Below are 14,099 nucleotides of genomic sequence, written 5' to 3' on the forward strand. Positions count from 1 at the left end.
TGGCATTTAGAACTCTTATACGTAGGGTTGCTATGAGTCGCAAGCGACTCGATGGCGCATAACAACAACAATGAGTTGCAGTTGACTTGACCCAACAACTCTGAGAGAGTCCCAATGCCTTAGCTATAAAACCTTCACATGAAGGTCTCCATCCATTTTATAGCAAACCGTAGCTTCTCCATCCTGTCCATAGCAAGCCATTGCTTCTCCACCCAGTCCATAGCAAGCCTGGCTTCTGGAGAGCCATGGACAAGGATGTTGGAAATGTTTGCTGAACAAGACACAGTCCTGTCTGAGGATCTACACACACAAGTCTTTGTTCCCTCAGCCTCTCCCAGAAGATTGTCGCCACCTACCGGCTGTGCTCAGAGCAGCTCTCCTCCCAGCACCACTACGACTACGGCATGCGAGCTGTCAAGTCTGTGCTCACTGCCGCAGGCAACCTGAAGCTCAAGTATCCACAGGAGAATGAAAGCGTCCTGCTGCTCCGGGCATTGCTGGATGTCAACCTGGCCAAGTTCCTGGCTCAAGATGTCCCTCTATTTCAGGTATGTGTTGGTTTGGAAGCTTGGTAGGGCATTGGGACTGAGTGTGTAAAGGTGACATGTCTTCTGTACCATCCTCTCCACAGATGGGTGAGGCTCCTTGTCCAGTTTCCCAACTCCTCTCTTCATCTAGCCTGTCTAGCTTAATGCCCTTCCCTCCCATGTTGAAAGAATAATGGTGTTAGCCAGAAATGGTTAACAAATGGTTAAGTGTTCCCCTACTAGCTGAAAGGTTGGGGGTTCAAAATGACCCAGAGAAGTGTCAGAGGAAAGGCTGGATCAGCTTCTAAAAGGTCACCTTGAAAATAGGGCGAAGCACTGCTCTCCTCTGCAGCACGAAGCCAGTCAGTCAGCTTGTTTTGGTTACTGATTGACATCCTAGCCTCCCAGTTCGTTCGTGATTTTCTTGAAAATGGTTTCAATAATAGGATGGATATATTTGCTGTTGGATAGGTTGTTATTATGGATGGTTGAGGCAGAACCGACCAATAGCTGTCCCTCCAGCAGGTTTTCAGAGGCAGTGACGTACACAGGAGGAGACTGCCCTTCTTTCTCCCCAGAGCAGCTGGTAGACTTGAACTGTGTACCTCCAGGTTGGCAGCACAGCTCCTTACCACTGGGTTTATTTTTTTTAGTCTTTTTTTATTGATTTTTCATATAATAATACCTTTACAGTATGTTTCATTCATCCACATCGTGTTTTATACAATCTTTCATTTACATTGTTTTTCATACAATCATTCATATACATTCTATTTACATTATTTTTTATACTTGGATTTTTTCAAAAATCAAGTTTAATTCATTTCGTTTTAAAATTATTATTTTCACTTTTTAACCAGGCTGAGTACCATCAAGACAGAAATTAATGTCTTGTTCATTCCTAGGACCAACTCATTATAAAAAATGAACAGATAATGAATCTGTTGATTATTTTAATTATTATCATTATCTGTTGATTATTATCATTATGTTATAATTATAACAGATAATTATTATGACAGATAATTTATCTGTTTATTTTTATAATTATTTAAGTGGAGGGTTACATTTTACAGATAATGTCATTTTAGATGAGTTCCATGGTGGGAACACAAAATTTGGGATTCTTCGAAAGATTTCTCCTCTGTCTAGATCTCTCTGTAGGAAAATGTTGAAATCTCATGCCTGACACTTAATCTTCTCCTTCTCTTGAATTCTTGCTAACAGGGAATTATATCGGATTTGTTTCCTGGAATTATTCTTCCAAAACCAGACTATGATATTTTCATGGAAGTGTTGAATGAGAACCTCAAGAAGATGAAACTCCAGCCGGTACCTTGGTTTATTGGGAAAATTATTCAGGTTGGTTCCTTACGTCCTTCTGAGAATATGCCTTTCCCTTTTTGTTTCCCTGAGACGAAGTTTAAAGTCTAATGCTTTCCTAGGACTAGCTCTTTCTTGAGGCTTATTCTTTAATTAGGGGATGAAGCATAAGCCTTAGTCGTAGCCTTTGAAGTGGTAAGCACTTTTTCAGTTCCAAGTGATAGGAATTCCAACAAACTACCTTCATCAACAAGAGAATTTATTCAGTCCTCTAACTGCATAGTCCAGAAAGAAGCTGGCCTCAGGAATAGTGGAATCCAGGCTTTTAGGTAGTGTACCAGGAATCTCTTTCTCCTCATTTCTGGGTTCTACGCCTATGCATGAAAACTTCATTCTTGGATGATCCCCCAGGAACCTGAGACTTAAACCTTCTCAGATTCAGGCCCAGAAGACAAGAGAGCATTACTCTCCATTTGGCTGCAACAGAAGTCTCAGTCTTAGCTTTGTATGGTTCTCATAGACTCACATGACCATCCCAAGCCAATCATAAAAAATAAAGGCAATGTATATGAACTTTATGAACTTTGTAAGTAAACCAGTATAAAATTAAAATAATAATAAAGTCCTAGACGCACCATCTTTCTCATTCATGCATATATCCCCTAGAAGTGAAGATAGAGTCAACTCCCCTAAGTCGTGTGGATGGAACCACCGAATCAGGTTCCCCAGAGAAAATGATTGATCTCTTCTCAATATACAGGAGAAGGGATGTTGAGAAGGCAGATCACAAACCACTTGTCCTCCAGGGTCACTCTGCATCAGAATGAACTGAATTGGATTTTTTCTCTTTCTTTGTTTTTGAAGATAGGAGTATAGTCCTGAGCTCAGAAAACAGTAAAGTGCCATTCTAGTTTTGGGGTAAAATGGCCATTGAATGGAAGAGGTCTCATTTGCACTTTCTCTGCAGAGTAATGTGATTCTGTTTTCTGCCTTCCACTCCTGTTGCCAATACTCTCATTTAGACTCTTCTCACTCTCCTCCAAGACAAAATGAATGAGTTCATCCTTAAAATTTAAAATGTTCCATATTTCCCTTTCTTATTTATTACTTGGGGAGCTCCGGTAACTCAGTGGTAAGGAGTTGTACTGGCAACCCAAAAGTACGCAGCTCAAATCCACCAGCTGCTCTGTGAAGAGAAAGATGGGCAGTTTCCTCCTGTACAGTTAACTGTCTCTGAAAACCTGCTGGAGGGTCAGCTGTGGGTTGGTTCTGGCTCAACGGTATACAACAGCAACAACAACAACAACACAATTTACTACTTATTAGGAGTGGCATCTACTTCCTAAATAACATGCCTCCTGAAACTCTGTGAACTTTGATCAATGTTGATAGTGGTAGAGGGGCTTCAGGCTTTTGTTCATAGGGTCGCTATGAGTCATGCTCAACTTGAAGGCAATCAACAACAACAACAACAACATTTTAAAATAATATTTTATTATGTTTTCAGTGAAGGTTTACACAGCAGTTTAGGCTCACCATTCAACAACTTTCACACAATTTGTTGGGTGACAACATATACTTCACAATGTATGGCATTGACCTGCTTTACTAATTTGATTTTCCCACCTCCTTACATTCATGTCTTCATTGTGTCTCCTTTCTTTGAGGGACTCAGAGTCTATATATAGAGATTAACTAAAAAATCATGGCCATCCAGTGGGAGTCCACTCATAAAGGACCATCCAGCAGACTCATAAGGGACCATCCAGCAGACTCATAAGGGACCGTCCAGCAGACTCATAAGGGACCGTCCAGCAGACTCATAAGGGACCGTCCAGCAGACTCATAAGGAACCATCCAGCAGACTCATAAGGGACCGTCAGCAGATTTCTGGGAGAATGTAAACCAGACAGGAGGCGATAGCTTGTCTTCCTGAGGAAGCCACTGGTAAATTTGAGCCACTAGAGAGTCCCTGGCTTTAGATTAGCAGTGCAACTTCCTACCAGCTACTAACTATGTTCCTAGAGAGAAAGAGAAGCTATACATTTTCATTGAGATACATGTAACCGGAGAATCTGTGCATCAGCAATCACCACGTTATAGTTAACAGACAGGGAGAACACAGAAAAGATTCAAGGGTGGAAGTAAGTTTATATAGAAGGTCATTTCTCTTTTCCCACGTGCATTTTGACTCAGAATCTTCTTCTGCTGAGATTCTCTAATGAAGACAGAACCGCATAGAAGCCTGGAGATGCTTTCAGAGAAGTACAGTTTCTTAAAATGATCACTATTTCCTTTTTCTCTATAAAAGCAAATGTTGTTGTTGTTGTTAGGTGCTGTCGAGTTGCTTGTGACTCATAGCAATCCTATTTACAACAGCTCTGAACCCTGCTCTATCCTATGCCAACCTTTTTGTCTCTGACACCCTTACCCCCATTACTCCAGTCACTGAATCAATCCATCTCATTGAGGATCTTCCTCCACCCTCCCCAACATGATGTCCCACTCCAAGGACAGGTCCCTCTTTGCAACATGCCCAACGTATGTCAGACAGAGCTCCAGAATCCTTGCCTCCCAAGGAGCAGCCTGGTTTCACCCTCTCTATGATGATCCTGTTTGTTCTCCTAGCAGTCCATGGTATATTCAGTACTCTTCTACAGCATCACAGCTCAAAGGCATCAATTCTCTATTATTCCTAGTCATCGTCTAGCTTTCTGATGCATAGCAAGTAATTGCAAAAACTATGGCCTGCATCTGGTGCACCTTACTCAAAAGCAAATTGTGATGGTGTAATGCAAAGTCCAGCAGCTCTGTGTCCAATTCCTGAGTCCACCACTGATGAGCTTGGACAAGTTACTTGACCTCTCTTGGGCTCGGTGTTTCCATGAGTAAGTCATGACTTATGATAGCTGAGTGGTTCAAGTCCACCAGCTGCTCTGTGGAGAGAAAGGATGGGCAGTCTCCCCCTGTACAGTGGGTTGGCTCTGAAAACCTGCTGAATGGACCACTGTGAGTCGGCTCCAGCCTGATAACAATGAGAGAATCCGAGGTATGCACATACATTTATCCATCAAAAAATTCTTAGATAATAGATCCCATAGAAGACTGCAGCTCACCAGATGTAGAAGTGGCCATGAGACTCCCCTTTCAGCTTCTCGTGCATCATGGAATTATAATTGACTTGTGGTCTGGGGTAGACCTGCTTTGCTTAAACTCCTCCTGCTTTGTCTTCTCCCAGATTTATGAAATGATGCTGGTAAGACATGGCTACATGATTGTCGGCAACCCCATGGGCGGCAAGACGTGCGCTTACAAAGTGTTGGCGGCAGCTCTGGGTGATTTACACGCAGGTAAAACTCTTATCTCCGGCTTCCAGAGCCTGGCTCTGTGGAGATAGTGCCAGGCTGTTTGTTTTTGCAGGTCCTGGATGGTGACGTCAGGCCTAGAAATAGATTGTGGCTGACACAGTTGCCTGCTGGTGGAAAATGCGTGCTAGGGGAAATGCTGGGCAGGCTAGAGGAATTTCCTTGAAGGCTGAAAGGAGACTTCTCCAAAGGTTTCTCACTGAGAGAGAAGCTCCTGTCATTGGTTTAAGCAAAATTAGTTCAAAAGCAAATTATTACCATTTTCTTTCTGTCCTCTGCTCTCCCTTCTCTCTTCTCCTCCTTTTCTTTCCTTGTTGCTGTGTATTGTCTGGTCAGAACAGACCCATAGCTGACCCTCTGGCGGATTTTCAGAGGCAGTTAATCGCAAGGGAGGAGATTGCCCGTCCTTCTTTACTTGTATGTTTTATCTTCTTTTTCTCTTTCCTACCCTTTCTATTCTCTTCCTTCTGATTTTTTTTCCCTTTTGTTTCTTCTAAGGTAGTGTTAGACCCAGGCCTTAAGCAAATTACTATGGCTGTTAGTGCTGAAGAGTCAGAAATGACTCCTAGCTAGTGGAGTTTTCGGAGGCTATAAATTGTGCGGGAAGAGATTGCACACATTTCTCCCATGGAGCAGCGAGTGGATTTGAACCCTGCCCTTTGAGTTGGCAGCACAACTTCTTACCCACTAGGCCACCAACACTCCCTTGTTAAACAGATATAAGTTGTGTTTATTACCAAATAAACAGATGCTTATTTGGTTGAAACTCAAGCCTGTGGGTTTGAAAAGCAGGGGCTTATTGGAGATATATTTAAATGATCACGTCAAGAAATTAATTTTAAACTTTCTTCTAATAATGTTTAGTGATCATGTTGCTGTTTTGATGGGTTTTCAAATTTTAGCTTTGAGGACTATCTCAGCCTTCATAAGTAATTTGGACATTTCAACTTATATAAGAATTTTGATTCTTGAATATAGTTTAGGAAACTATGGACGAGAAAAGAAACAAATCCATTCTCTTTGTTTTATATATGCTATGCCATTTATCAGCCTGTAAATTCTAATCTGGGTCCTTGTATTCCAACAGTAAGAATATTTATTGGATGGGGGATGGCGGGCTTTATCTCTTATTGAACAGCTGATAGAGTCTTCTGGGATAAGCTAGATCCTCAGGTGGGATGGAGAAAGTAATCATTATCTCCCACTATCTTTATCTGTTGGTAATTTAATCATTTCAAATAAAAGCCAAGATATTTTCATTTGGTTTTTAAAAAGAATGATTTTATTGTTATTATTATATTTTGGTTTTTATTATTATTTTAACATTTACAAAGTAAGCTGTTTTTCCATTTGACCATTCACCCCTAAGATTAATTCTGATACTCACAATGCAATCCCATGCAGTTAAGGGGTCCTCAGCACTGTACCATCAAATGAAGGGAAGACTCAGAGAGGTACACAAGAAAGACAGCTGACAATGAGTGGATGATTTAGACAATGAGTGGACATTGTAGGGATTGTAGTTAATGATATGGAACAAAATGCACATGACTGATAGACTAAAAAAACCCAAGGGGATGTGTATACATTGATAGATTCCATCTTGGAGAGCTAACAGAGATGAGCAAAGAGGGCAAGGGGAGCAAAGATAGATAAATAGGTTGAGTGAAGGAAGAAGGCCGTATACAAAGGGAGTTTGATGAGATATTGTAATTAATTCTGTTAAAATCAATTAAAAATTATGATAAACAAAATTTTTTTATAAACACATTTTTTTTAAAAAAATACGTTCTGTCAACAGCATATATACAGATAGACAAGATAATCAGATACTGACAAGTATGACTGTACATAGCATTGGCCAGTGATATGCCCACATTCATATGGATATACTGTAAATGCATCCATGTATATAGCACAGGCAGGAGGGGAAAATGTTATATAAGCTTCTTAATCACCACCCAAACACTCTAAGGGAATGAGTTGCTGGTTATTGGGGCTTTGGGACCATTGTCTTGGGGAGCCAACAAAGTCACCTGGCAGGACATAGTCATTAAAGCCAACACTCTACATCCTCCTTTGACGTGTAACAACTGGGATCTTAAATGCTTGTGAGGGTGCAACAAAGAAGAGGGGAGAAAAGTAAGTGTGTACTGAAATACTTATTCCAAAGGCCACGCAGGCCTCAACTTTCATGATCCCGACACCAGGACAACTATATGCTACCTGGCTGCCACAGCTGACCACTCTACAAAGGATTACAGTAGAGATCCTGTATAAGATGATGGAAAATATGTCAGAAAGCTCAAAAACATGAAAATAGTCAGATGTCCTGGTCTGAGAGAGGCGGGTGAGAGACTCCATGACCATGGTCCTCAGTCACCTTTCAGAAAGCCAGGATTCTTAGGACGGGTGTGAGAGCACCAGCTACATATAGAGGACTGGTGATGTAGCAACTCCCTTCCTACCTGCTTGAGTTCTTTTAGGACCAGATACATGTTTTTAGCCTTAGATGTGACCAGCATATTTGCCCAGTTTGGCGTGAACTTCAGGAGAAGGTGAGGTAAGTAACCCAAAGTAACTCTGGTGATATACGGTGTGTTATGTGTTGTGCTTCTAACCAGAAGACTTAACAGTTGAATCCACCAGCTTTTCTGTGGGGGTAAGATGTGGAGTCTCAGAAATCCATTGGAGGGCCTCTGTTGACTTGAAGACACTGGACTTTATAGTAGCCTGAAAATCTAAAGCCCTGCTGATAACAGATATCCTGAATATGAACACACTTTCTAAGGACTATCCTTGGATAATATATTTATAAAAGGTGGTTGGTCTTCAAGATACTGTAATGTCTTCTCTAACATCTGGTCTCACCTGAGCCTTTGTAACAGATGTTGGACCTTCTTTCCTAGCCAACCAGATGGAGGAGTTTGGCGTGGAGTACAAGATTATCAACCCTAAAGCTATTACTATGGGGCAGCTGTATGGGTGCTTTGACCCAGTGAGCCATGAATGGACAGATGGGGTTCTTGCCAACGCTTTCCGAGAGCAGGCATCTTCAGTGTCTGATGACCGCAAGTGGATTATATTTGATGGGCCAGTGGATGCTGTTTGGATTGAAAATATGAACACTGTTCTGGATGACAATAAAAAGGTAGCTACTGAATCTGATATCACTTTTACAGGGGCTGAGCAGAAGCTCTTTTATGGAAGTGAGTGATTAATAAAAAATACATAATACATATGTTTATTATATTTACAAATGGCTCAATCAAATAAAAATGGGCAAAGGATCTGAGCACACATATTATCAAATAGTATATACAAAAACATGAAAATACAGCTAATGTCATTAACTGTTAGGGAGATAATGCATCACATTTACTAGGATGGCTAAGATTCTTTTACAAAGTGGTTTTGGCACATGGCCAGGAGAGACCAGTCCTTGGAGAAGGACATCATGCTCAGAAGGGTGGAGGGACAGCACAGGAGAGGAAGACCCTGAAGGAGATGGATTGATAGAGTGACTGGGGCAATGGTGATTGGTGTGTCAGAATTAGTGAGACTGGTCACGACAGGGCAGGATTCAGAGCTGCTGCACGTGAGGTCGCTGTGGGTCACAGGCGACTCGGCAGCACAAAACAACATCCCACATCATAGGTAAACTTTGAAAACATTAATATTGAATGAAACAAGTAAATCATGAAAAGAAAATTCTTGCATAAGCTCACTAATCAGAAACAGACTATGAAGTATAGAGGTCTATGTGTGAAGCTGCCATTTGTGTTTTTTTAAAAAGTATTTGCAAGGAATGAGTTATTGAACATATAAAATTCAGTCATTTTCTTTATGGCCTAGTTTTTATCACCAAGTTCATACTTTCCGACTCCCATTCCTTCTGCATTGTTTTCAACTTTTGCATTCTAGTCAACCAGTTATCATTAACACATCTTGATTACTTGTTTGGTCAATTTCAGACTGCAAAATTTTGTAAAAGTCTTCAGTTTCCTCCTCTTTGGCTTTAGTGGTTGATGCATATCTTCAGATATTAGTTTTATTAACAGGTCATCCTTGTATGTGTATGGACAACAGCCTTTCACCACGAAAAAAAAAAATGCCAAAAGAACAAACAGGTATGTTGTAGAGAAGGTGCAGCCAGAGTGCTCCTTGGAGGTGAAGATGATAAAACTTCCTCCCACATAATTTGGACATGTTGCTAGGAGAGGCTTTTCACTGGAGAGAGACATCATGCTTGGGAAGGTGGAAGGACAGTAAAAGAGAAGAAGACCGCCAACCAGGTAGATTGACACAGTGGCTGCAGCAGTGGGCTCAAATGTGTCAGATGGTGAGGATGGAACAGGATAGGACAGGGTTTAGATCAGTTGTTCATAGGGTCGCTGGTGACAGCACCTAACAGCAACAGTGAGGTCAGTGCTTAACAGTGGTTACCACGAGCAGAAAGATGGGTAATACATTCCTATGTGATTTATAGCCACTGGAAACCTGCTGGAGGGTCATGTGTAGGTCAGTTCTGACTCAGTGGCTCATAATAACAGCAATAACAACATCTAGAACAAGACCCTGCACTGGTACTGTTGTTCTTCGATGCCATTCCATAGGATTTGAGTCATGAAACCCTATGTATCAGAGAGCGAAACCTCGCCTGGTCCTGAACCATCTTCATAGTCCGTGATAATGTTTGAGCCCATTGTTGTAGCTCCTGGATCAACCTACTTTCTTGTCATTTTCCCTCTTTTTCCTCATGGCCCCTCCACTTTACCAGGAATCATGCCCTTCTCCAGAGACTAGCCCCTCCTGATAGCATGTTCAAGGTGAGTGGAAGTCTTACCATACTTGTCTCTAATGAGCATTCTCATTTTCTCTCTTCCAAGACAGATTGGTTCATCCTTCTGGCCGACATTGATGCATTTAATGCTCATTGCCATTATCATCATGGTGTTGACATATAATGGGTGTTCAAAAAGTGGATGTTGAATGAATGCAAACACACTCTGTCTCCACCAAAACCTTTCACTTGTGAACTAACCTTTGTGTTCTCTCTCTCTCTGCTCTCCCCCTTCCCCTGTCTTCTCTCCCCTCTCTCCCCCTCTCCCCTCTCTCCTCTCTCCCCTCTCCCCTCTCTCCTCTCTCCCTTCTCCACTTTCCCTTCTCTCTTGCACTTTTAGCTGTGCCTTATGAGTGGAGAGATTATCCAGATGAGCCCCAAGATGAGCTTGATCTTTGAGCCCGCGGACCTTGAGCAGGCCTCGCCGGCCACTGTGAGCAGGTAAGTGAGCTTGTGAAATGATACCATGAAGGAGCATGGATCCCCCTTGACCTACAACAGGGATGAGGGCTGGGGGTGGGGGTGGTCTGAAAATTCACAAATGCAGTTAACCTCGGAATTTCTCCTGCAATAATTTCTTCTTACATTGTTTGTCAATCACTAAATCAGTCCTCAACCTACATTACTGGGAGTCTGAAAGTGAACAAGCCCTTTAGAAATGAGTTTAGCATTACTTTCTAAAGCTGAACATGTATATACTCAATGTCGAACAAGTCTGTTCCTAAGGATTTTGATGCACACTAATATTCATGATTGTCTAGTTCATAATGTGGCAAGAACTGATCTGCAATCCCAAAGGCACACGGTTCGAGGCCACCAGCTGCTCCATGAGAGAAGTATGGTCAGGCTCCTCCCATGCGATTAAGTGCCTCTGAAAACCCACTGGAGGGTCAGCTATGTGTTGCTTCTGACTCTATGGTACACTACTATTAAAGAGTTCATAATAATGAATATTTAAAAGGCATTTAAATGTCCTTTAACAGCAGTGAATGAATACAGTTTAATATAATCATGTATTGGCACATTTATGTTCACTCAAATGAACGAAACTGACATTTAATTATACAGGTAAATCATGACTATATTAAGGATAAAATCATAACAATATCATATATTAAAGTGTGGCATATTATTTAAAGCATGATGCTTCTTTGAAGTTTGGGTTTTTGTTTTTTGTTTCTATTATTATTATTAATTTTAATGAAAATTTATAGAGATTTTGGAATTCCATTCATTCATTGTTTCACTTTTCTCCCTGCCCATCCTTCCCCTCCAGTTCATTCTTCTCTTTGAAAAGTAAAATTCTTTCATGGTTATACACTCCCTCCCCCCTAAGTCCACTCCACTATGCAGCCTTCGTTCTGGACTCCTGTCATGACAATAACACCTAATCATATATCCCTTTTAAAGTTTTCTCCCTCATCTGTTTCAATGCAGTATATTTTATGAATCCCATCTTTCTCAGTCTCCCCCTAACCCCAATGTCAGTCTCATTTTACAACAGTGGTACTATGCAGTATTTGGCCTGTTGTGTCTGAGATATTTCACTCAGCATAATGTCCTACAGGATCATCCATTCTGAATAACATTGCATGAGTTCCTTGGTTTTCCATGCAGCGTAGTATTCCAATGTGTGAATATACCACAGCTTCTCTATCCATTTGTTGATGGTCTCTTAGGTTGTTTCCAACTCTTTGCTATTGTGAACAAAGCTGCAATAAACATGGGTGTGCATTTCTTTGAACTTTTTAAGAACAAGTAATATAAAATCCTTATTTTAGGAATATGCAAAAAATGCTATAAAAGAAAGAAATAAATCAAGAAACACATAACCATGAGAATCAAGATACTATCTTGGAAAGAAGACCAGGGTAGTAAGTACCCCTAGTGGCAAGAAGCTGCACTGCAATTCCGAAGGTACGTGGATTCGTGGCCACCAGCTGCTCCGCAGGAGAAAGATGGGCAGTCTCTTCCTGTGCTATTAACTGCCTCTGAAAACCCTCTGGAGAGTCAGTTATGGGTAGGTTCTGATTCTGCAGTACACAACAACAACATTTTGTGTGTGTGTACTGTCAAATTAGATCTGACTTGTACAGGAGGAGATTACCCCTCCTCCTCCTCCAGCAGAGCATCTGGTGGATTCGAACCATATACCACAGTTATAAGTTATATGGTGATTATCAATACCCTAGCTTGTATGTGAATGGTGAATTCATGACAAGTTAAGACTGGTTTGTCTAACTGAAATTAGCAGACTCCACCTTGGCTATGTCTCTTGCCAGCTATGTGAACTTTTCTAAGTCACTTAATCCCTCTGAGATAGAATCTCCTCATACCTAAGACTAGGTGGTGGGCGGGGGGGTTTGTAGATGAAATCCATTAAGGATCGTAATGCCAGACATGACATTAGATGCTCAATAAATGTTAGCCAATGTTGTTGTGGTTGTTGTGTACCATAGTGTTGGAACCAGCTTATGGCTGACCCTCCAGTGGGTTTTCAGAGGCAGTTAATCACACAGGAGGAGATTACCCATCCTCTCCCTCGAAGCAGCTGCTGGTGGCCTCAAACCGTGCGCCTTCAGTATTGCAGCACAGCTTCTTGCCACTAGGCCACCAGAGCTGTTAGCCAATAGACAAGCCAATAAACTTGTCATCAGTTGCTTCACTGTGGTGGCTTTCATGTTCCTGTGATGCCGGAAGCTATGCCATCAGTACTTCAAATACCAGCCGGGTTACACATGGTGATCCAATTTCAGCAGAGCTTCCAGGTTAAGAAGCAGGATTGGTCATTCACCTTTGAAATAACAGGCCCTTGAAAACTCTGTGAGGGGCAGTGGAACATAGTTTGATACAGTGCTAGAAGCTGAGGCTCTCAGGGAGGAACTCAGAATGTGACTAGGGGAGAATTGCTTCCCCACAGAGCTTCTGCTTTACTGATGAGGATGGAGTAAAGCCTTCATCCACTGAAAGGCCTTCTTCTGTTGACGTAGCACAACTGCAAAGAAGGAGAAACAGCTGCAAACCTCCACTAATCATTGGAGCCTTCCACTAATCATGGAACTGTACTAAGACTGAACCTTAAAAAGCTGGAAGTTGTCAAAAAAGGAACTGGAACACGTGAATATTTCGGTCCTAGGCGTTAGTGAGCTAGGGTGGACTGGTATTGGCCATTTTAAATCAGGCCATTATATGATCTGTTCAACTGGGAATGACATATTGAAGAAAATGGAGTCACATTCATCATCACAAAGAACATTGCAAAATCTGTCCTGATAGACAGTGTGTTAGGATACTATCTATATGCCTATAAGGAAGTTCTGCCAGTCTATTACCCCACTATGTGAACCAACCACCGAAGTCAGTGCTGAACTTGACAATTTCTACTGACCTTTACAGTCTAAAATTGATAAAATATGCAATCAGGATGCATTAATAATTGGTGATGCACACCCGTGTTTATCACAGCTTTGTTCACAATAGCAAGGAGTTGGTAACAACCTAAGTGCCCATCAACAAACGAATGAATGGAGAACAATGGAATACTACGCTGCATTGAAAAACAAGGAACTCCTGAAATATTATTCAAAATGGGTGACCTTGGAGGACATTATGCTAAGTGAAGTAGCTCAGTCACAAAAGGACAAATACTGCATAGTGCCACTGTTGTAAAACGGGACTGACATTGGGGTTGGGCGGAGACTGAGAAAGATGGGTTCAATAATGTATACTGCATTGAAACAGATGAGGGAGAGAAAAAATAATAATTGGTGACTGAAATGCAAAAGTTAGAAACAAAGGACTGGTTGTAGATATGGACTTGATGACAGAAATGAGGCCAGAGACCACATGATACAAGTACAATCAGTTATTTGTTTGTTTGTTTTCCTTTTCTTTTTTTTATTTTATTATTATTAAATTTTATTAGTTTCAATGAACATTCACAGGGATTCTGGGCTTTCACTCCTTCATTGCCGCACCATTCTCTCCACCCTCCTCCCCACTTTGTTCTTCTTCCCCGCCATCCGAATGTCTGTTTTAATT

At 41.4% G+C, this 14,099-nt stretch overlaps 1 protein-coding gene across 1 annotated transcript in view; it reads left to right on the forward strand.

The window, feature by feature from the left end:
- Positions 1-14,099, forward strand: part of DNAH3 (dynein, axonemal, heavy chain 3) — a 230,099-nt gene that overhangs the window by 115,006 nt on the left and 100,994 nt on the right. The window contains exons 33-37 of the mRNA XM_006892705.1: positions 329-548; positions 1,755-1,889; positions 5,089-5,200; positions 8,125-8,366; positions 10,399-10,499. Coding sequence (XP_006892767.1) covers positions 329-548; positions 1,755-1,889; positions 5,089-5,200; positions 8,125-8,366; positions 10,399-10,499 — 810 coding nt within the window. The remainder of the gene's footprint in view (positions 1-328; positions 549-1,754; positions 1,890-5,088; positions 5,201-8,124; positions 8,367-10,398; positions 10,500-14,099) is intronic.

Source organism: Elephantulus edwardii, unplaced genomic scaffold (genome assembly GCF_000299155.1).
Source record: "Elephantulus edwardii isolate Elephantulus edwardi_28Jun2011 unplaced genomic scaffold, EleEdw1.0 scaffold00117, whole genome shotgun sequence".
Classification (NCBI taxonomy): Eukaryota; Metazoa; Chordata; class Mammalia; order Macroscelidea; family Macroscelididae; genus Elephantulus; species Elephantulus edwardii.